Raw genomic sequence first — 22,824 nt, 5'->3', positions numbered from 1 at the left:
GCAAAGTCAGCAGTTTTTATTGAAGAGCAGCATGGTAAAGGTCTTTAAAACCTTTGAAATCAAGATACCTCGTGCCTTTTTAATGATCTACAAAGTCTACTAGTTGAACATCATTAAAAGATTACACCAACAAGCACAGAGGTGTTATTCCCACATCATACATCAGCTTGGCTGAAAAAAAGGAACAAGAGAGTTTCCATACAGCAAAATCCAGTCAGTTTTCCAAGAAGTTCACACAGCAACTTCCTAGTAAGACCAGACATCAGCTCTCACCTCTTACAGGTTTGAGCAATAGTTCAAATAGCTCGGGACAGAGATGTTCAGACCCTGAAATCAATTCTGAATTGCTACTAGTCCTGATACTCAGGAGAAAGCTCCAGAACTTACTTCTGGGGCTATTTACACAAGAAAAAGCATTCCAGGATCACAGATTGCAACTTTCTTGAAGGATGGAGGCATACCTGAAGGTCTTCTACCAATGATGTCCTGCTAGACTTTTGCAGCAATGGATCAGTGTCCCCAGTCTCATTATGGTGCAGTGAGTTGGTTTGTTTTAATTTAGGCTAAAGGGCGGAAAAGTTAAGTGACAGTTTAAAAAGTTGTCTAGGCATGAACATTTATGTAATTCAGAAGTACTTCAGTTCTTGGATACCAATAGTGCTGGTAGAGGATACAGTTGCAAGTACTCTGCTCGGCATTACCTCCTTCTCAAAAGGCAAGGACATGGAACCAGGAATTCTCCCTGACAACACCTTCCCCTCACCAGTGGTTCCTACACTGGTGGCTCTTCAGTGCCAAAAGACTTTAAGGGCATTCCTGATGGGCTAACTGCTTTTATTATCCAGTGGCTGTAGATTTATCATCTGCTTGATTGTAAAATGGTACTTTCATAGATGATGAGTGGATTTGATTTTAGGGTGTTTTGTTTTAATGCCACTTCAGGTGCCATTTTCTAGAACAAAATCATGGCTGACATGCAGATTACTGCTGTGCATGCTAGGAAGCATTTCACACATGCAACAGGGGATCCCTCTTCCTTCTGTAGCCGTCTGTACCTCCTGAAGTATGTCCCTAAGGGTTCTGCAACCCTCACGGACATATTTTTGAGAGGCATAGTGGGCTGCAGAGCGAAGAGAGGATAGTCAAAAATCACCCCTCCCCCACTGTGTGTAAGAAACATGTTTTGATGCATACAGTGTTAAAACAATCATCTGATGTCTGGACTAATCATTTAATAAAAACTCTTGCCCACTATTCATAATCAACTTTAAAATAGCAAGTAAATCTTGATTCCTTGAAATTTTATCTAGAAATTTTTCAAGATAAAAAAAAACAGTCTACAGTACCCTATTGAAAACACAGTACAAGACTTAATTCTAAAAGCAACATCAAGTGAGTTCACTGAATCAGAAGAGAAGAGCTTCATTAGCACTGATGTGGGTTTTCTGGGGGGGGGGGGAACTCCAGAATCTTATTTGCATACATTTTAAATCAGAAAAATTTACTATGCAAACTTTTCCTAAATGCATTTTGAATTGATATGATTTATAATGTTATTTGATCTATATATTTATAGTTCTTAAAAAAAAAAAGCCCCCCCCTCAAAAATAATACACCATATTACTTTTACATGCTGTAAGATCTATTCCAAAATTTGTCAAGAAGCCAAGTAGTTGAACTCAAGTATATTACTGGGGAGGAAACCTAACAAGCACACTTAACATTGTTTAAAAGTTACATTTTGAACAAGTTCAAAGTTTACTTGGAGATTATATTGGAAAACTCAAAATATCTTAACATGACAACTTAGCGATGCACACAAACATTTTCTTTCAACGCTGCAAAAATATTAACATATACTGCTTTTTAGCATGTTCAAATACGTTACTTATCTGCTAATTTACTGGTCTAACTTTAGCACAGTGATGGAGTGGGTAACATTTTCTCCTGAAAAATTTAGTAGTGGAAATGTTACACCTTTTGGGAAATTCTCTGTGGAAAAGTGAATTACCTGCACTTACCTGAGAGGTAATTTTTCCTCAGTGGTAGGGGGCTGGTTTGCTCCTCCCATCTGCTCCAAGACAGGGCCAATCAGGAAAAAACTCAACACCGGTCATATGGGAGGAGCTATCCCCTCAGCTGCCAGTTTAAAGCCTCAAGATAAAATACTCCAGTGGGGAAATGCTTGACTAACAAGCAGAAGGTTGCTGGTTTGAATCCCCACTGGTATGTTTCCCATACCTATATCGGGCAGCAGTGATATAGGAAGATGCTGAAAGGCATCATCTCACAATGTGTAGGAGGCAATGGTAAACCGCTCCTGTATTCTACCAAAGAAAACCACAGGGCTCTGTGGGCACCAGGAGTTGAAATCGACTTGACAACACACTTTACTATCACTATCATGAAAACATGCACAAGGAAGGAAAATCTCAAGGAATATTTCTTATCACTAGCATAAACACCTGAGGGACAATGGCCATCCAGAAAGGAAACTACCCGTTAGAGAAGGAAAGAAAGGTAAACAAGGACTGGACAAAAAAGCGGATGGGATAGATACATTCCATGCCACTGAGAAGAATGACCTTTCAAGTAAGTGCCAATAATTCAGTCTCCCTCAGTGGGGGAGGGTATCCAACTGCTTGGACCTACCAGAGCCACTATGACCTTTCCAGGTGGGGGAGAGAGTCTGCTCCTTATGATGGAACCACTTTTTACAGTATTCTCCTAAAAAAGGCATCTGCCAAGGCCAAAATCTGGTTCTTATAGTGCTCAACAAATGTGGACAAGTCCAGGTAGCAACCCTGCAGATAAAGTCAGTGGACAGAGCTGCAGAGGTGGCTGTGCTTCTGGTAGAAAGCACTGTAATTCCTCTAGGAAAATTATTTTTCTATTTCAACACCACCTTTCATTAAAATAATCTCAAAGCAGTTTATAAAACATTCAACCATATAAAACCGTAAAAACTACACAATAAGAATTTTAAAAAATATATAATATAACCATAACATACAAAGCAGCAGCAGCAGCAGCAGACAAAACTCATTTAAAAGCCTGGGTAAAAAGTCAAGATTTTACTTGCTTTCTAAAAACTGTGATGGAGACTTGGCAGCGAAGGCTCACTGGGAGAGCATTCCAAAGTCTGGGGGCAATGACTGAGAAGGTCCTGTCCTATGTACACGACAGGTAAGCCTCCCTCATTGTTAGCATACAAGCAGGGCCCCCTGATGACCTCATCGAACAGAAACCCTTGGGAGCAGTCCCTCAGGTATCCAGGGCCCAAATGGTTTAGGACTTTAAAGATCAAAACCAGCACCTTGAATTGGACCTTGAAACAGATTGGCAGCCAAAATGGGGCTAATATGGTCCCAGCAGGCAGCTCTGGATAATATTCTAGTGCCGCATTTAGTACTAGCTGCAGTTTCCAAATATTCTTCAAGGGCAGCCCCACACAGAGCACATTACAGTAATCCAGCCGTCACATGACCAAGGCATGGGTAACAATGGTCAGATCTGCCTTCTTGAGAAAGGGATGCTGCTGGCGCACTAGCTGAAACTGTGCAAAGGCACCACGGCCACCGTCTCCACCTGAGCTTCCAAAAGCAGAGCCAGGTCCAGCCGTAGCCCCAAGCTGTGCACTTGCTCTTTCAAGGGGAGTGCAACCCCATCCAGAACTGGCAGCATCTCCTCATCCCTAATGGCTCTCCTACTGACCAAAAGTACCTCTGTCTTGCCCGGATTCAATCTCAGTTTTTTAGCCAACATCCAAATCATCACAGCCTCTAGCACCCAATTCAGGACGTCCACTGCCTCCCTAGCATCAGGTGACAAAGAGAGATGGAGCTGAGTGTCATACTGCTGACAACTCAGCCCAAATCCCTGGATGACCTCTCCCAGCAGTTTCACGTAGATGTTAAACATGGGGGACCAAATCGAGCCCTGTGGGACCCCAATGACCACAGAGCTGAACAGTCTCCCAGCAACGGATCACTATCCAGATCAGAAGGATACCATGGTCAATGGTATTGAACACCACTGAGAGGCCCAGCAGAACCAACAGGGACATACTCCCTCTGTCTAGCTCCCAGCAGAGGTCATCCACTAAAGCGACCAAGGCAATTTCAGTCCCATATCCAGGACAGAAGCCAGATTGAAAAGGGTCTAGATAATCTGTACCATCCAAAACCCAGTGCAGCAGGGACGCCACCACACGTTCTATACCCTTGCCCCAAAATGGAAGGTTAGAGACAGGTCTAAAGTTATCTATAGGTTGGAGGAATCAAAGGAGGACTTTTTAAAATAATGGTCACAGTTCCTATGACCTATGAAACACAAAAATTAACCTTCAGGATAAAAGAAGGATCCATCCTTAACAAAACATAGTCAAGAAGAAGAAGAAAATCAGACAAAGCTCCTTGCAAATAGAAAAGGCCCCCAGGTCCAGAACCCTACACACTGAAGAAATGGCGATCAGACCTTCAAGGAAAGGAACTTTAATGGAACAGACCTGAATGGTTCAAAGGGAGCTTTAGTGAGAGCCAAAAGAACAATGCTCAGATCCCAAGTGGGGAATCTGTGGATGGATTAAAAACAGAGACCCTTTAAGAAATCTCTTCACATGGGGATGCTTTGCTAATGCTAATCTACCATTTGTGCCCAAGACTGATGCTATGGCAGCCACCTGTCATTTGAGTGTATTAGGTCAGAAACCATTATCTATACCCTTCTGAAGGAAACCCAAAAGGTGTCACAGAAGCGGACAAAGGAGACACTGACTGTGATTTATACCAATTAACAAAAGTCCTCCAGGTGGATTGATATTTCTTATTAGTGGAGGACCTGTGGGAAGCCAGAATAATACTCAGGACTCCCTGGGGAAATCTGCAGGCCCCTAGTGACCTCCACTCAACCCCCAGGCAAACAGCTTCATCCACTCTGGCTCTGGTAGAATACTGGGCCTTGGTGGAGAAGCAGAGGTTCCAATCCCAGGTCCAGGAGGACTTCTGAGGAAAGCTCCACCAGATCCAAAAACCACAGCCACTGAGACCAGTAGGGGGTGACTAAAACCATTTCTGCTCTTAACATTCAAACTTTTTGAATGGTCTGAGGGATGACTGCAGTGGGTGGAAAGGCATACACCAACTCCTTTGGCCATGGGCTGTTAGGGCATCCATGCCCTGGGCTCCTTCTGTCTTGTAGTCTCTTTTAAATGTGGTGATTCTCTTTATTTAGCAGGAGGAGAGTAACTGGCCCTATCCACCCCCAGCACCATCAGTGACTGTTGCTGGTGTCTATCTAATGTTTCTTTCTAGACTGTGAGCCCTTCAGGGGCCTTGATCCATCTTATTTATTTGTTTGTTATTCCTCTATGTAAACCACTTTGAAAACTTTTGTTGAAAAGCTGTATATAAGTATTTGTTGTTGTAGTATCTCGATAGGAACTGGGGTAGTTTGGCGCTGCTTGGCATAGCAAATAGATTCATGATGGGTATGCTGAACCTCTGAACAATATGATGGAACACCCAGGCGCTGAGGGACCACTCCGCTTGGTTTATCAGAGACCCACTTAGCCATTCTGCAACAGTGTTCAGCTTGCCTTTTATGTGGTCCACTGTTAGAGACAATAGATTGATCTTGCTCAAGACAGGCAGAGACAGACTTTGTGCCCCCTTGCCAACTGACATGAGTCTTTGCAGTAGCACTGTCCATCGAAACTGGGGCATGCTGATTCTGGATAACTGAAAGGAAAACCCGGAGGGCATAGTACACCACACAACGTTCCAGCCAGTTTATGCTGTGTTGTCTCTCTGTTTCCAACCACTGGCCCTGGGCATGGCATAACTGCTTTGGGTGCCTGTGCTAAGGGAAGCATCCTTCAGCATTGCTGGGTGAGGGAGGGGGAGAAATGGGAGAGCCTCTTCCAGTTTATGGATTTTTACATGCCATGCATAGGACTGGAAAATCCAACTGAAGAAAGAGGCAATAGGAATTGGCTGGAAAGGTCCCGCTTCATCCTCTGAAAATTCATGTTCCTCTTGATCTAACAGAGGCATCAAACTGGTCCCTCTTTTCAAATTCGTCCTGAATCTCCATGGGAATTAGCCCTTTTGGGCTAGTGGAACCGTGAGGTGAAAGCATGGGTGGTTCAATTCCCAGCTTGGGACGGTTGGGTGGCTCATGATGAGCTGGAGAGCCACATTCAGAACTGCTGGAAGAGTGGCCAGAACATGTTTTGGTGCTAGAATGCTCCCTATGGTTGTTATTGCCTGCCGAACCGGGATCTGGGGTGCCAGGCAAAAATGGCAGGACCTTGTGGCTAGGGGTGGAATTGGCGGGATCTGGAGAGGTGAGCTTCTTGCAGAGTTCTTCTGTCACCAGCCATCTGAGCAATGTCTGGATGTTGACAGGAATCTCCTCTTCTTCCTCCCCCTCCCCCATTTGGGAATTGCCTGATGAGGAGGTACTGACATTCACTATGACAAGAGTTGTCTGACTGCTGCGCTTGGCTTGTCTGCTGGGGGCGCGAGGGAGATCTGATGTTGCTGCTGGCCCTATACCAAACCAGTGGTCCACTGGGCTTCCTCCGGCCTTGAGGGCTGAATTTGCTGAACCTGCATGACTGGGGAATTGGAGCTGAGGGACTGCATTTGACCAGATTTCAACTTGTGGGTGGCTTTGCAGTACATTCTCACCTCTTTGGTCATCTTGGGGCATGCTTTAGTGGTGGGATCCATTGCCGGCAACCTCTACGCCAGGAAAACAAGAGGCGGTGGTGGAGTCCTCCAAGAGAGAGACAGAGACCTTTCTCATGCTGCTAAAGGCGTGAGCGGCCATGTTGTAGAAGCCATGACACGTCACAGCAGACCCAGTGATGTGGATTCCCAGCACTGAGGGGAAGGCAGGAGATCAGCAGACAAGCTGCTGCCGTCCTTCCCTCCACCACACTACTCACCCACACAAGCAGTGGTGTGGCGGAGGGAGACATGGGAAGTGGAATGACTTCCCTCTTTCCACATCCCAGAGTGCCCTGGGGCACAAGCATGGCGGCTGTTCTAATGAGAGCAACTACTACACTTGCACGGCTGCTTCTCCCTCCCCAGCTTGCTGCCAAAAATGGTGGTAGGCCGGGGGAAGCTGTTTAACCCAGTGGTGATTGCCCAGACAATCACTAGCTAAGGTTAAGCAAACCATGGGTTCACTTAACTTCGGCTAAACACCGGGTTTGAAAGTGGGGCTTGGCACAGGTGCAGTGCCGGGAGCAACCTCACTCCCAGCACTTCACACGCACAGCCTAACCCAGGTTAGGCTGTGCATGTGAATACCCTTAATGTGTGTATGAGAACTAGACCAGAACAAAGGTTCTGTTCAGAAGCTTTTAAGCTGATCCAGGTAAGGTTGCTTTTGATATTATAGCAGTAAACATGCTTCTGCCCCTACTGTACATGTACATGATAGAGGGGATCAATTCTGGCTCCCTGGTGTGTATACTTGAGTGAATGTGTCGACATATGGCTAGTTAGTCTGGATGCTGTCCCAGTGAAATTAATGGGGACTTGCTTAAGTCATTACTAATTTAGTCCCATGAATTTCAATGCAACTTAGTCATGATAAACTAGCCTGCATGCTGCCATATTTCAATACGTGTATGTAGCAATTTTAAGTAAGCCCTCCTCACAGTGTAATGCAAGTACCAGCTCCAACCGCATGCATGGGTACTACATATGTCAGAAGCTACCGAGAAAGCATCACTAAGATCAGGAAAGCAATTATTTCCACAGTTACTAAGCATGAGAAATCAAGTTCTTCCTAGTTGCAGAAGTTATCAAGATCCAAGTCAATTTTACGCTACTAACTGGCATATCTCAACAATTCCAACTTTAGACGACTGGTTTCTTAAGATATGGGATTATGCTTCTATTTCAAAAGTCACTGCTTATATGAATAATATTTCAACAGAATCATTTATGTTGGTCTGGAAACCTTTTATTTTAATATCTGACAAGGTCATCATTTATTTCTGGGATCAGGGTTTGATTTGTAGGTTATTCAATATATCTATAACTATTATCTTTGTATCTATGCCAGCAGACATGCAAACTCAGTTTTTTTCTTTGGTTGCTTGTCCTTTTTTTATTTTAACATTTTACTTTTTAAAATTTCTGCTTTGTCTTGTGGTTCAAGAGTTGTAACCATACTTAATTTTGTTCTTTTATATTATCTAAATAAACAAAATCAGGGGTGGGAGGAGAAAAGAAAAAGATCCAAGTCAATTGGCTTAGCAAGAGCAACCAGAACATTCAACTGTTACAGAAGCTCTTCTGTTTGGGGATTTAACTTATGTTAAAGCCTTAGACAGAGGAGCACCTGTAGCAGTCAAATGTTCGGGTTGCTTTTAAGCCAATTAAAATCAGTACTGCTATCTATAGTCCAAGTACTTGCTAAGCAACCCCTACTAACTAGGCACAGATACACTTTTCAAAGTGCCTCTGATATTTAGCAAGGTGAGAGCAACTGCCCCATTCAACCACCTGGTGGTTGTTGCTGGTGTTTCTTTTCAGCATGGTCCCTTTTGAAACAGGGAACCATTTTCTCATTTCTTTAGCTATGTAAACTGCTTTGAGAACTCTTGCTAGCAAGCAGAACCCACCCCCAACCAACCAACCCCTCTGCACTGCACTTTTAAGGTTGGAAGGAATTCTACAGAAAATACCATGTCATATCTAAAGGCCTGCAGGCAGAGTTCTGCTAATGCAAGCATTCCCAACAGGTGGTATTCCAGATGTTGATAAACTACAACTCCCATCATGCCAGCTACACTTTATTGTGGCTGGGGATGATGGGGGTTGTCGTTCATTAACATCTGAAGTACCACTGGTTGGGAACCTCTGAGCTAATGCAATGGAACTTTCCCAACTCCATCTTCCCTACTTCTGTCTCCTGCACTTTCTAATAGAGCCCTCTTGCAGCTGTTCCCATCTGCCTGTACTTCACTTTTGGATACACAAAAGTGGACAACTGCAAGAAAGCTATGAGAAAAGTACAGGATCTCCTGTACCTGCTCTATCAACTGGAACATGAAGTACTTATAGTATAGTTGCTATGTAAGAGGTCTCTTCTCCCCTAAGCCTAGAAAACGCCACTGTGTGAATTGCACTAATGGTAGATTAAGAGGAGTAGGCAAAGAACCTGATGGAGAGACTGTACATTCAGAGAATGAAAGCCGTTTCTCTATGAATACTACAGCATCTCTAAAGGGTTCTGAAGTTGAGGGAAATTACTTCTATCCGTTTCACAAGCAAGACTACTTCCGGCAAAGAACAGATTCTACCCAGATATTTCACAAGATCAGAATGAAAGTTGGATGGCCAAAAAGAAAGTGTCTTTGTATCCTTGATGTTTGTAGAAGAGTTTATAAATAATAAAAAGAAATTCCATTGTATCTTTGGACTACTTAAATCAAATAGATGTTAGTATTTGGAAGTGTCATAAGCTATGAAGTGGGCAGTACTACTCTAAACAACAAGACATACAGTTTCTAAGATAATGAAGGCTACCTGTTTATCAAGACCTTCTGCTTCTTCTGTTGCTTTTAGCATGGGCGGTATTATAGGTTTGGAATTCTCACAACCAATCTGTTTTAGTTCTACATAATCCCTCTCAGCAGACTGTCCAAGTTCCTCTATGGTTTCACAACCCTTTTTTGAAAAGAGAAAAGAAAAGCAGTACACAATGTTTAGCAATACAAATTCTGAAAGGATTGGTAAAACACAAGTTTAAGATGCATCACATTACAGTGCATTGGTGTGTTACAGAACAGAAATACCGCTAATAAAGAACTCAAGGAGATCTTCAGTATGAAGGTTGTGGGGCAAGATACTCTGATTAAATGCTTAAAAGGTTAAGACACTGAAGACAGTAAGAAAGCTACACAACTTCTCCCTTTGCATCTTAAAAAAAAAGATTTGTGAACAGCCACAAAAACACAATAATTAAGGCTGCCACATGATCTTTAATGCTTTCCTATCATATAGAAGGGAATGGTTCTTCATAGATCATGCCTGCTATGATGTGCACATACATTTAAGAGCACACCTGCCATTTCAGAACTATTCTTAGTGACCCACATTCAGACTGCCAACACACCAGGGTTTTCCATTGGCCATGATTTTCAGCTTATGCCCCCTCCCCTTTTAAACTGCCGGTTATTCTCCAGATTATGTGCCCGAGGGTCATGCGATGCTTAAACAACCATTTCAGGAGGTACAGATGGCTACAAAGGAAAATGCCCCTCCCTTTTCACACAACAGCAAACCTTGACATGTTAAAGAGGAGGGTTAGTCTGACTGTCAGCCAATCTATGCAAACTGAATAAATTAATCTACTAAAACTCATACAAATAACTAAAGTTTTTTATAGTCAATTGAGTTTTAGGAGAACGATTAAATTAGTATAGAGAAGTAATTGTAAGACAGAAAGCATACTTTGCTTTGTAAAAAAAAAATAGCATAATTTCTTTGTATCACAGGCTCAATCCTTGAAGAGACATTTCTGCCTGTGTGAGAAAGAAGGGAGATTGCCTCTTTAAAAAGTGCTTACCACCTGCAGTTTTAATAAAATATTTGCATCTACAATCTCTCTAATTGGGGCACCTTTTTAGTTGAGGGAAGGTTAAAGATGTGTTTAAAGTAACCCATATGCCCATTTCTTTGGTGGGTTGGAGTGGGTGGGTGGGTAGTAGGTAGCACCCATCATACCCTACCACCCAATCCACTTTGGTCTGGGTGGCCACCCATAGGGAACAATAGGGTGTTTCGTGTTTCCCTATGGCCAAGAACAATCAAAACATTTTGAGTTTGTTTTGTCACTGCAGAAACATTTCAGCTGTTTGCATTTTGAGCTTGAAAGAATACAAAATCAGTTTCATGCACATTCCTAGTACTGTCTATCACCACTTATACTTTCTGGTCTTGAGGGAGCTACCTTGTACCTGTTTTTAACAGGAAAAGGTGGGATACAAATAAATGCATATGAAAAAACAAGACAAATGTCTGTTTTTTACTAGATGCTTGAGTGCCTGTTTGACCAGGTGACAGGATGCATCCTACTGCCAGGATTGACTCATCATTTGTCTACTGACCTCATGAAGTGATCATCTGCATGTGTAAACAGGCCATAAAATATGCCACACAACAGACAGCATTTTCATATCATTTCACATGCAGTCAAGTAATGTGCATGCATTTGTGAACCAGGTCCTACTGGTAACTTGCTTGCACTGTTCCCTAAGGTGTGTGCACAGGTGCCTCCTCACAAGTTTTTGGATGTCCACTCAGTTAATTTTAGATCCTGTTCAGGTTGGATCAGGAGGGTCCCACTCTGAATGCATCTGCGCACACACTGCCTTGATACTGCCACCCAGAACAAAACTCATTCTGCATACAGATGAGAAAAATTAGAGACCACTGCTTGCTTGGACAAATTTTATTTATCTGTATTAAAAAAAACACATAGCTACCTTAAAAAACACTTTCACTAGATATTGCATTTATAATAAAGTAAAAATGGAATAGTTCTGGGTGAGACTTAGATAGCAAAAGGCAGCAACAAACAAAAAAAAGGAAGAAAATGGATTATACAAACATTTCCAGAAGCCTTCTTTGCAGACTTTTTAAGTTCTTCTATCTCTTTGTCTTTTTGTGCATTGCTAGAAAGCAGAGAACTAAGCTGAACTTCCAAGGCTGCTACTAGCTGATCTCTCTCAGAGCGCCATTTTTTAAGATTGTTTTCTTTTTCTGTCACAAGTTTTTCCTGAGGAGAAGACAAGGAATTATGAATTCAAAAAACCCTGCCAAGTCACCTTAGATATGAATTGTCCCAAACTATATGCTTTTTGTTTTTACTACACGGTAAATTATGTCCACATCATTTCTTTTTGCTTCAGTTAGAATGAATACTTTTATAGCCCGTGTCCAGTACAGCAATACGATATAGTATACCATTCAAAACAGTAACAGTACTATGAAACAATGTACAGGTGTTATTACTTAAAGTACCAAATAAAAAGCAGTTAAAATTTATCTTAATCTCACTCTATTAGCTAGATAATCAAAATTTGTTGGCAAATCTGCATTGCAGCAATACAGAACTTGGCCACATTATATGTCACCTTAAATCCCAGATCAGATACATATGTAACATATAATGCATCCTCACCACCTGGCATGCTATTTTATTTTAAAATGGGAGGATTAAAAACTCTTAAATCTTGATAAAAGCTACAGTGCAGTAACACATGACCAATATTCTCTACAGCAGTAGTTCCACAAGGACAGAAATGCTCTCAATATGGGATCTTATTTGCTTCAGTTGAACCCCACCACTTTGTGCACTTCAGCAGAAAAGCAGTAACATGTGTTCCAATTTACAACTGAGCACATTACTTGGTTCTTTCAAATTAAGAGTCATTGGAAGTTCATAGGCAAGGAGCCATTCTAAGATATTCTGGTCCCTCTTATGGGGAGAACTGGCCCTATCCAGCACAGCATCCCTCCAGTGGATGTTTCTTTTTAGATTGTGAGCCCTTTGGGGACAGGGATCCATTTTTATTTCTCTATGTAAACCACTTTGGGGGCTTTTATTGAAAAGCAGTATATAAATATTCATCATTGACATCACCAGCAACTTGGATTTCACCCTAAAACTAATCTGTAACCATCACTGTAATGATGTTCTCCTGGTACAGGTGTGAGCCCAAGTGGCCAGCTCTGACTAATAGTGGTGCTACATTTGGACCACATGAAATTTCTGCACCACCTTCAAGGACAACCTCACACTGAAAGCATTATAGTTTGCAATCCTGATGTTCCAGACTGATCAAAGGTTTGGGCTGGGGCCAGGAAAACCTGGTTTCAAAGTCCACCGGGTGACCTTGTGACCCAGTCACAAGGAAATAGGATAAAATGCCCATTGTCACCACCATGAGCTCCTTGCAAAAAGGACACAATAGAAATATCATAAAGAAGAGTAATAATCTCATTACCATGACATTGGGAAATGAGGTCATTTTGCACTATGAAAATCTAGCAAGAATGAGCTGGATATACACGACTTGATTTATGTAATCTACTTCTAGAACACTTCAAGAGCCTACTTTTGTTTTGCAGATTTTTCAATATTTATAACCTTTATTCTGCTATGCAAATTAAAGTTTTCTGTTTACTACTTACTGCTTCCGCTAGCTGCTTGGTATGTTGCTCTCTATCTCCTGCAAACCGTTTCATTTCTCTGTTACGGCAAGTCTCTGCTTCTTTTGCCTGAGTTAAGAGGGTCATTTTTTCTGCCAACCACTTTTTGTGATTTATTACGTGTTGTTCTTCACATTCCTGTTTCAAAATTAATCAAAAGTGAGCCCAGCTCTTCTTAGGGAATTGGAAAGGCTCCCCAAAAGGTTAAATTCTAAATCGTCATACAAAGAACATATTTTTCTTTTCTATAGAAGACTGCCTGTCTATCAAGGAGACATTAAACATTCACTAGTTAGTTATTTGTTGATCAAGTACCTTTAAAAAAAAAAAAAAAAAACCTTTACAGATACTGGCTGACATCCTAAACCAGGGCTGTACCTTCAGCCGTGCTACAGATATCGGATTACAATTCTCATTATCCACTGTGGCTGGAGATTCATCCCATGTCACCAGTTACTGGATTAATCTAGCTTCTCTTCTGCAATAAGTTTTCCCGCCAGCCCATCTTCATAGACGTGAGGCAATCCTCACCTCTCGTCCTCCTTCAAGAGGGCAGAGATGCATGTTTTGCTTTGGAGAGATGCAGCCAGCTAACCAGTTTGGTAAGAGGATCTGATAATGGAGATCCTCCAGCCAAGTGAGAGAGCCAATAAGCCATGGTCGCTTATTCACATTCAGGTGCTTTAGCAGCTGCCTCATGAACAGCAGAGTCCAGTCAGTGATGATCAGCCATGGTAACTACAAGATCAGAGATATAGCATCTAGAAACCACATTTCTATTGTGTTTTGCTGTTAGATGTGATCTTACTTTGGGTACTGTAAAATCCAAGGGAAAGAGTTGTGGGATGCAACAAAAAGGCAGTGGAGTGGAATCAGAAATATTAATAGTTTAATGAAATAGATATTATATACAGAGAGGCAAGTGCAGACTGCTTTTCAGTGTTCTTGCTGCCAGCTGTTTGTTAGCCCCTCCTCTATTCCAGGACTGGAGTACAAGTAACTAAAGCCCCATTCAAAAGCTGGCCAGGATCAACACTACATGTATCAACACAATAAGCCTTTTTCTAGTTGTTCTTACACACCCCTTAGATGGCACTGGGTTCAGGCCAGGTGCCATTGTAGTTCACAGTTCATAGAGAAAAAGCCAATCGAGAGAAGGCCAATGCATGACTGGGGTCAGGATCCTGCATCCAGATGGAGCAGCTAGGAGTTTGCTCACAGTAGCATCAGTGCACCAAGCAAATACAAAGTAAAAAAGAGGAACATCTAGTCCTACATATAATGCATGCACTACTCCAAGATGGCACATACAGCCCATATGTTAAGGCAAGTTTAAGTAAAGAAGCACTCATGCACAGAAAAGAGTGTTAATAACTTGAACTATTTCAATCACTTCGTCCTAGATGTTCCAATTTACTTAGTTGACCGTCAAAGAGCCAGTGTGGTGTAGTGGCGAGAGTGCTGGACTAGGACCGGAGAGACCTGAGTTCAAATCCCCATTGAGCCATGATACTAGCTGGGTGACTCTGGGCCAGTCACTTCTCTCTCAGCCTAACCTACTTCACAGGGTTGTTGTGAAAGAGAAACTCAAGTATGTAGTACATTGCTCTGGGCTCCTTGGAGGAAGAGCGGGATATAAATGTAAAACAACAACAACAACAACAACAACACAGGCAGAATCTCCAATTCCAGTCGAATCAGAGACATTTCTACCAAAGCATAGAAGGAGAAACTGCAAGAAACATAGAAACATCAAATAAAGAAGAAACAGTGCAATTCTGGCGGAAATTATGGGACAATCCAATAGATTATAATAAAAAAGCAGGCTGGATGAAAGAGGTCAAAAAATGTAACCAACAAATGCAAGATCTAATAATAACACCAGAATTAATAAGTGAAAGAGCAAAGAAAATTAAAAATTGGACTGCGCCAGGCGACGATGAACTGCATGGCTTCTGGCTTAAACACTTAACTAGCCTTCATAAACAACTATCAAAACAGTTCAATCACATTATGAAAGGCGGTGATATGGAACAATGGCTAACAACTGGGAAAACTCATCTCATCATGAAAGACCCAGCAAAAGGTGCAGTTCCAAGTAATTATAGATCAATAACCTGCCTGCCAACCATGTTCAAATTATTAACTGGAATAATAGCAGATGAAGTGATGCAACACTTATTAACTAACAAACAGCTTCCAGTTGAACAGAAAGGAAATTGCCCGAACAACCAGAGGCACAAAAGACCAGCTGCTGATTGACAAAATGATTTTTAAAAACTGCAAGAGAAGAAAAACAAATCTAAGTGTTGCATGGATTGACTACAAGAAAGCTTTCGATTCATTGCCTCACACATGGATACTAAAATGTTTAGAAACAACTGGTGTCAGCAAAAACATTCAGATATTTATTTAAAAAGCAATGAGCATGTGGAGTACACAGTTAACAATCAACGGCGAGACACTTGGACAGGTTAGCATTAGAAGAGGCATTTTCCAAGGGGACTCACTATCCCCTCTATTGTTTGTAATCGCCATGACCCCACTTTCACAAATACTAAACAAAACAAGCCTCGGATACCAAACATCTAAAAGATCCAGTAAAATCAACCATCTGCTGTACATGGACGATCTGAAGTTGTATGGAAAGTCCCAGTCAGAAATCGAATCACTGCTAAACACTGTCCGTATATTCAGTAGCGATATAGCAGTGGAGTTTGGACTAGACAAGTGTGCTGCATTAATAATGAACAGAGGGAAAATAAGAAAAACAGAAGGAATAGAACTGCCCAATGGAAGCAAGATCAAAAACCTGGAAGAGAAAGAACCTTACAAATACTTGGCCATTCTCCAGGCTGATAACATTGCACACACTGAAGTTAAAAGAAAAATTGGAAGTGAATACATCAGGAAAGTCAGAAAAATCCTCAAGTCCAAGCTCAATGGTGGGAACATCATACAAGCCATAAACACCTGGGCTATACCTGTTATCAGATACACTGCAGGAATAATAGACTAGACCCAGGCAGAGCTAGAGATGCTAGATCGTAAGACCAGGAAAATCATGACCATCAATCATGCTCTGCACCCCCGCAGTGATGTAGATAGGCTCTACCTCCCTCGCAGCTTAGGTGGAAGAGGAATGCTGCAAGTCCATCAAACAGTAGAGGAGGAGAAAAGAGGCCTTGAAGAATATATAAGGGACAGTGAAGAAGATGCACTTCAAATGGTCAAGAACGCGAAACTATTCAACACCAATGAAACACAACAGGCCTACAAGAAAGAACAAGTCAAGAACCGAGCAGAAAAATGGAAAAATAAGCCCCTGCATGGTCAATATTTGCACAATATAAGTGGAAAATCAGACATCACCAAGACCTGGCAATGGCTTAAGAATGGCAACTTGAAGAAAGAAACAGAGGGTTTAATACTGGCTGCACAAGAACAGGCACTAAGAACAAATGCAATAAGAGCAAAAGTCGAAAAATCCACAACAAACAGCAAGTGCCGCCTTTGTAAAGAAGCAGATGAAACAGTGGACCACCTGATCAGCTGTTGTAAGAAGATCGCACAGACTGACTACAAACAAGGCATGACAAGGTAGCAGGGATGATACACTGGAACATCTGCAAAAAATACAAGCTACCTGTAGCCAAGAATTGGTGGGACCATAAAATTGAAAAAGTGGTAGAAAATGAAGATGTAAAAATATTATGGGACTTCCGACTACAAACAGACAAACATCTGCCACACAATACACCAGATATCACTGTAGTCGAGAAGAAAGAAAAACAAGTCAAAATAATCGACATAGCAATACCAGGGGATAGCAGAACAGAAGAAAAAGAAATACAGGTGAAACTCGGAAAATTAGAATATCGTGCAAAAGTCCATTAATTTCAGTAATGCAAATTAAAAGGTGAAACTGATATATGAGACAGACGCATTACATGCAAAGCGAGATAAGTCAAGCCTTAATTTGTTATAATTGTGATGATCATGGCGTACAGCTCATGAAAACCCCAAATCCACAATCTCAGAAAATTAGAATATTACATGGAACCAGGAAGACAAGGATTGAAGAATAGAACAATATCGGACCTCTGAAAAGTATAAGCATGCATATGTATTCAGTACTTGGTTTGGGCCCCTTTTGCAGCAATTACTGCCTCAGTGCGGCGTGGCATGGATGCTATCAGCCTGTGGCACTGATGAGGTATTATGGAAGACCAGGATGCTTCATTAGCGGCCTTCAGCAATTCTGCATTGTTTGGTCTCATGTCTCTCATCCTTCTCTTGGCAATGCCCCATAGATTCTCTATGGGGTAAGGTCAGGCGAGTTTGCTGGCCAATCAAGCACAGTACACTGTATACTTTTGCATGGATGATGTACTGTGGAGTGGTACCGAGACCAAGAGTAGGATGATGCCTGAGCAGGGCTACAGGCTTTAGAAAAACGCATGGCAGGAGGCCTTGCATTACCTTCAGTTTGTCTTTCAATCTCCTCAGTTCTTCTCTAGCCAGTTCTTCACCTCCTTCACATTCTGCATCAACATTTTGTTGTCCCAAACTACTGATCTGCTTCTCTAGCTCATGGTATCCCTTTTTCCATTCTTCCAGTTCTGTTTTGTGGGGAGTGAGGTAATAGGGAGTTCAAGACACTGCACAGAACTTCATTATTAGAAATTACTCATGGTTATTGTGTCAGCCAACACAAACACAAGAGGAATTCAATCACTGGACCAGAGATACTGACAAGATCTTTGAAGGATTTCAAAAGGTGGTGGTTTGTTTTTTTATAAAAATACAAGTTACACCAATCAAATTGATGAGGAGTTCTGTTAGTTTAATATGCCAAAGAAATAGGAGGTAGGAAGTGTGTCATTCTTCCTCATTTACCTTCCACAAAACCTTTACACTCTTCTATCTTGGCCTCAAGTGCTTGATCCTGTTCCAGCTGAGTCTGTTCTTGCTCCTCCAAAGTCAGTTTCATATCTTCAATTATTTTCTCTTTGGAAGATAGATCTAAAAGTTTAAAACATTCCCCAGTAGTATCTTCTCTTTTGCTGCCTCAAGGGAGGGGTTTTGTTGTTTTGTGAGAGACTACCATCTGAATTTGCTTTGAAAGCTACCTCCTTTGCCCCATTTCATGCCATAGATAAAGCAAAGTAGAAAATGCAGACATCCAATAAGCAATATGATAGTGGCCCCCCACTATTATCCCTGCTCTCATTTATACCTCATTTTAAATTCTACATTACAGGGGAGGAAATGATCAATTCTTGTATTTATAGCAGTTCACCAATAATTTATAGACTTCTGTCAAAGTGGTTCATGTCTCACTCTTCTATTTCCACAAATATCTAATAATTCCCTTAAAGCACTTTCAGTTTCACAATGGTTAACGTCTCCTTGAAGCGCCTTTTGATTTTCTAGTTGCAGAGGCTGGAAAGAGATAGTTCAACTGTTTGCTAGGGCCATAGCTCAGAGGCAGACCATCACTTCGCTTGCATAAGGCCCCAGCTAAATCCCTGGTATCTCTGAGAAAAACTCCTACCTGAAAACTTGGAGAGCTACTGCAAGTCAGTGTAGACCAGGGATTCTCAACGTTGGGTCTCCAGATGTTATTGGACTTCTACTGAATCAGACCATTGGTGCATCTGGCTCTGTATTGTCTACACCAGGGATCCTCAACGTTGGGTCCCCAGATGTTATTGGACTTTGACTCCCATAATCCCCAGCTCCAGTGGCCTTTGGATGGGGATTATGGGAGTTGAAGTCCAATAACATCTGGAGACCCAACATTGAGAATCCCTGGTGTAGACAATACAGAGCCAGATGCACCAATGGTCTGATTCAGTAGAAGGCAGTTTCCTGTTCAGCATGTATGATCTCCCTCTATAGGAAATCTAGGATCTTTTAACAGATGCCCCGGTTTAGTTCTGCATATTGGTGAGCCGTCCTTGCTGGTTATTATTATTTTTTTAACATCTCCACTACCCTGCCTTTCTGCCACCAGCTGAAAGGTGCATGGGCACCAGGCCCAATACAATTTGGAGCTGCCAGACTAACCCCTCTGCTTGTACTGGGCACTTCAGATCTTTAGGTCATTCTCATGCAGATGGCGGTTATTGGCACCACAAGGAGCTAACAAATTTTGCCCAAATTGATCTGTCCAGGCGCAGAACCCATATTTATTTGTATCAACGGATCATGATGCAGGTCCAGTATTATGTTCCAAATTTTGAAGAAGATGTGGGAGTAGGAGAGGGAGAACACTCGTCATTACATACCTTTACAGGCTTTCTGGTACTGCTGTGAAACATCTTTCAGTTTCTTGCTGAGCTCTTCCTAATTTGGACACAAAGAGAGGGTATACACCGACATGAATGAATGTAACACCAATTGTATTAGCGGACCAAAAGCTTGAAGCCTCATTACACTATGAGTAATTAAGTCATTCTTCAGTAGATGTGCATGAAAAGGCAAGATCCAGCCAAAAATCCTTTCTACAGCAGAAGTTCAACTGTCCCATTTAAACTGGATTCAAGTGCAACACATTGCTGCCAAAGACAGCAGGGCCTGCAAGGCAGATTATAGGGATGCTATTACCACCACTGGAGAGAAAGGAGGGGCATTTTCTAGAGCACAGTAGTGATATGCCATCTAGCTTTTTCTTTGTGTCTAGCAGCAGAGCATCATACATATTAGACTGTTTATTAGCTTCTCTACTATGTATACAAATTCTCAACAAATTAGCTTCTCTACTATGTACACAAATTCTCGACAAATTAGCTTCTCTACTATGTATATACACTGCTTCTCAGTTTGAAAGTTCTCAGTGGTTTACATAGAAAAGATAATCAGATCTGGCAGAGAGCCAAGCACCTCACTTAAGCACACAAGAAGTTCTTGACCATTTTATTTCTGATCTTATTTAAGACCCATAGGTCTTAACAATCTTTACAAGAGATCTTTACAATAGTTTCAGATGGAGTGACAACAAACTTTTTTAAAAAATGTGTTTATATAATACTACTTATTGTACTGTGCTTAAAGTGTTTCAAGTGCTTTATTGACCTTTACAGCACCCCTGCAAGGAAGACCAGTGTTACAATCTTCATATTGCAGACAGTGGAGCAGCGAGGCGAGGCATAGAGGGCAGCTATGAACCAAACACTATAAGAATTTGTCCAATGTAAAAGATTTCTAAGTGGCTCTTCCGTGACAAACCCTACACCTCAGATTTAGCTTCAGAGCACCACTTGGGAAGTTGAGGATTTCAGCACCCTGCCAAGTGCTCTGAATAAAACTAACCCTTGTCTTTTAAAAAAAAACCCCACAGCGTGGATTCAGTAATCAAGGTATAACTTCAATCCCTTTTTCATGAAGGAGAACCAGTTCAATCCAGAGCCACCTTCAATCATGTAAGCCCAAAAAACCCATTTAGGAGGAGGAACCTTAAATTTGGAGGCAAAACCCTAAATTCACATTGGCCAGGTACCCGACTGCATCAGAAATGGGGCATCAGAAACGACTGTATCAGAAATGGGGGAGCCTTTTCACAAGACACAGGACCTGTCCAACCCTGGAAAAGTGGGACGTCCTCTCCCACTTCTGCTCCTATTAATATCCGAGTCCCAGCTTAAGACAAGCATTGCTAATTCTCATTTTCCAAGTTGGTATCCAAAGGGGAGATGCTATAAGGATTCATACTCCCTTCAGCCAGCATGCTCTGAACAATGCTTCAGTTATTGGTTGTATTTTTCTTTCATGATTCTGTGTGCATTTTTGCTTCTTTCCTCATTTTCCTTATTGTGCGCAATCCCACCACAACTCTAAAGCAGTGTTTCCCAACCTAGGAGCCTCCAGATATTTCTGAACTACAACTCCCATCATGCCCAGCTACAATAAATTGCTGCTCTAAAGCAATCCCATTTAACTATGCACTCATAAAATCTTGATTTAATGTAATTGGGTTCAAGGTGTTGCTGGTTAAGGGGAGGAAAACTGAGGTGAACTGGTCGACATGGGGGATGCTCAGGTGAGCCTGACTGTAGAGTTGGTGCTGGGCTTGCTGGCTAGGAGGGCTCTGCTCCTCTTCTTGCACTGTTCCAGTGCACATGTGTGCCAACTGAGACTGGAGGGGGACGAGAATGACTGGTCAGGCCCATAGCTGGATTGCTGCAGTAAGTACACAGTGGATAGGCAGGCAGGTGGATGGACAGACAATCAGTTCTGGGAGGCAGAATTGTCTTGAATCATCTCAGGAGCCAACAAGAGATCACAAACAGCATTCTGCTTGTCTGTTCTAAAGCACTATGCTACAGCAGCTCTGGGGGTGTGGGTTTTTTAAGTCAGCTTATTTTCCTGCATATCATATGAAAGAAGCTCCAATCAAAAACCTGTTTTTTAAAAAGAAAGAATACCTTGTTAAATTGCTGAATTGTTCTCTGTTTGATATCTAGCTCCTCAGTGAGCTGATTTTTAACCTTTTCAAGTTCACCAACTTTATTCCTCAGTGTTTTCTCTTCAGTACGCATCGTGCAAACCTAAAAGAGAGAAACATCACACAGAATTGGCCAAATACAAAGCAAAGCCTTATAAAGCTCAGTTGTGGTTTCTTCCGAAGAACTGAAACAACACATTTCATGTCTGAAAACTCTCTCATGACTCCTGTTCAGCTAATTCAGGTTGCAATTTGGAGTGCTGAGGAGAACGCAGCTTGATCAGGCACTTACAGAACACATCTGGTTGGCCAAGACTTCAGCAAATCTGGACTTAAGTCACAGTCTTTTATTTATATATCCTGCCTTTCCACCATTAAGGTTTTCAAGATGGCTTTCAAAACATGTTTTAATGAAGTTTAGTTAAACAGTATGCTTTTACAAGATGTGAACAAAACAACAAATGCACCCCTTAATCCTACCCCAATGTACACTATGAAGGGCCATGCCAGTAATAGCAATAGCAATAGCAATAGCACTTACATTTATATACCGCTCTATAGCCGGAGCTCTCTAAGCGGTTTACAATGATTTAGCATATTGCCCCCAACATTCTGGGTACTCATTTTACCGACCTCGGAAGGATGGAAGGCTGAGTCAACCTTGAGCCCCTGGTCAGGATCGAACTTGTAACCTTCTGGTTACAGGGCGGCAGTTTTACCACTGCGCCACCAGGGGCTCTTTACCACTGCGCCACCAGTAGACCAGTATCCTCCGACATCCTTCTTCAGCAATGCCTTAACAGTGGCTGCTGGGCAAAGAGCAAGCCCTCTGCAAACCACCCACCCGCCAGACCAATCTGAGAGCAGAGCAAACAAGGATAGGTGTTCAAGGCTGATCTTGCCACAGTTCTTCTCAGACAGCTGGCTTGAGGCCCATTCCTCTAAGTTCATAGCATCATCAGCTAATATCTACTTCTGTCATTTACAAGGGCCAAACATTTGTCTCTATACAAGAGTATAAAATGACAGAAAAAGGACATTTAAAAGCGTAGCACTCCAAGACCAAATGAGGTTGAGGCAATTCCATCATATGGATCACAATACATGAAGCCATAGAAACATGAGAATTGT

The 22,824-nt window shown here is 42.0% G+C and overlaps 1 protein-coding gene and 1 long non-coding RNA gene across 15 annotated transcripts in view; one reads left to right on the top strand and one right to left on the bottom strand.

Annotated features, from left to right (window-relative positions):
* Window positions 1-22,824, bottom strand: part of KIF20B (kinesin family member 20B) — a 92,442-nt gene that overhangs the window by 12,776 nt on the left and 56,842 nt on the right. For all 11 annotated transcript variants that reach the window (XR_008318596.1, XR_008318595.1, XM_053305166.1 and 8 more), the window contains 8 exons: window positions 21,674-21,796; window positions 19,538-19,595; window positions 18,144-18,269; window positions 17,727-17,866; window positions 13,227-13,382; window positions 11,641-11,808; window positions 9,555-9,695; window positions 462-563 (listed from right to left, as the gene is read on the bottom strand). Coding sequence is in view for 9 of the 11 variants with exons in the window: in XM_053305166.1 (XP_053161141.1) it covers window positions 462-563; window positions 9,555-9,695; window positions 11,641-11,808; window positions 13,227-13,382; window positions 17,727-17,866; window positions 18,144-18,269; window positions 19,538-19,595; window positions 21,674-21,796 (1,014 nt within the window). In the remaining 2 variants the exon portion in view is untranslated. The remainder of the gene's footprint in view (window positions 1-461; window positions 564-9,554; window positions 9,696-11,640; window positions 11,809-13,226; window positions 13,383-17,726; window positions 17,867-18,143; window positions 18,270-19,537; window positions 19,596-21,673; window positions 21,797-22,824) is intronic.
* LOC128349171 (uncharacterized) overlaps window positions 1-22,824 on the top strand; it is a 52,570-nt gene that overhangs the window by 10,994 nt on the left and 18,752 nt on the right. The gene's annotated exons all lie outside the window — the stretch shown is intronic.

Source organism: Hemicordylus capensis, chromosome 3 (genome assembly GCF_027244095.1).
Source record: "Hemicordylus capensis ecotype Gifberg chromosome 3, rHemCap1.1.pri, whole genome shotgun sequence".
NCBI lineage: Eukaryota > Metazoa > Chordata > Lepidosauria > Squamata > Cordylidae > Hemicordylus > Hemicordylus capensis.
This window is presented reverse-complemented; position numbering and strand designations above follow the sequence as displayed.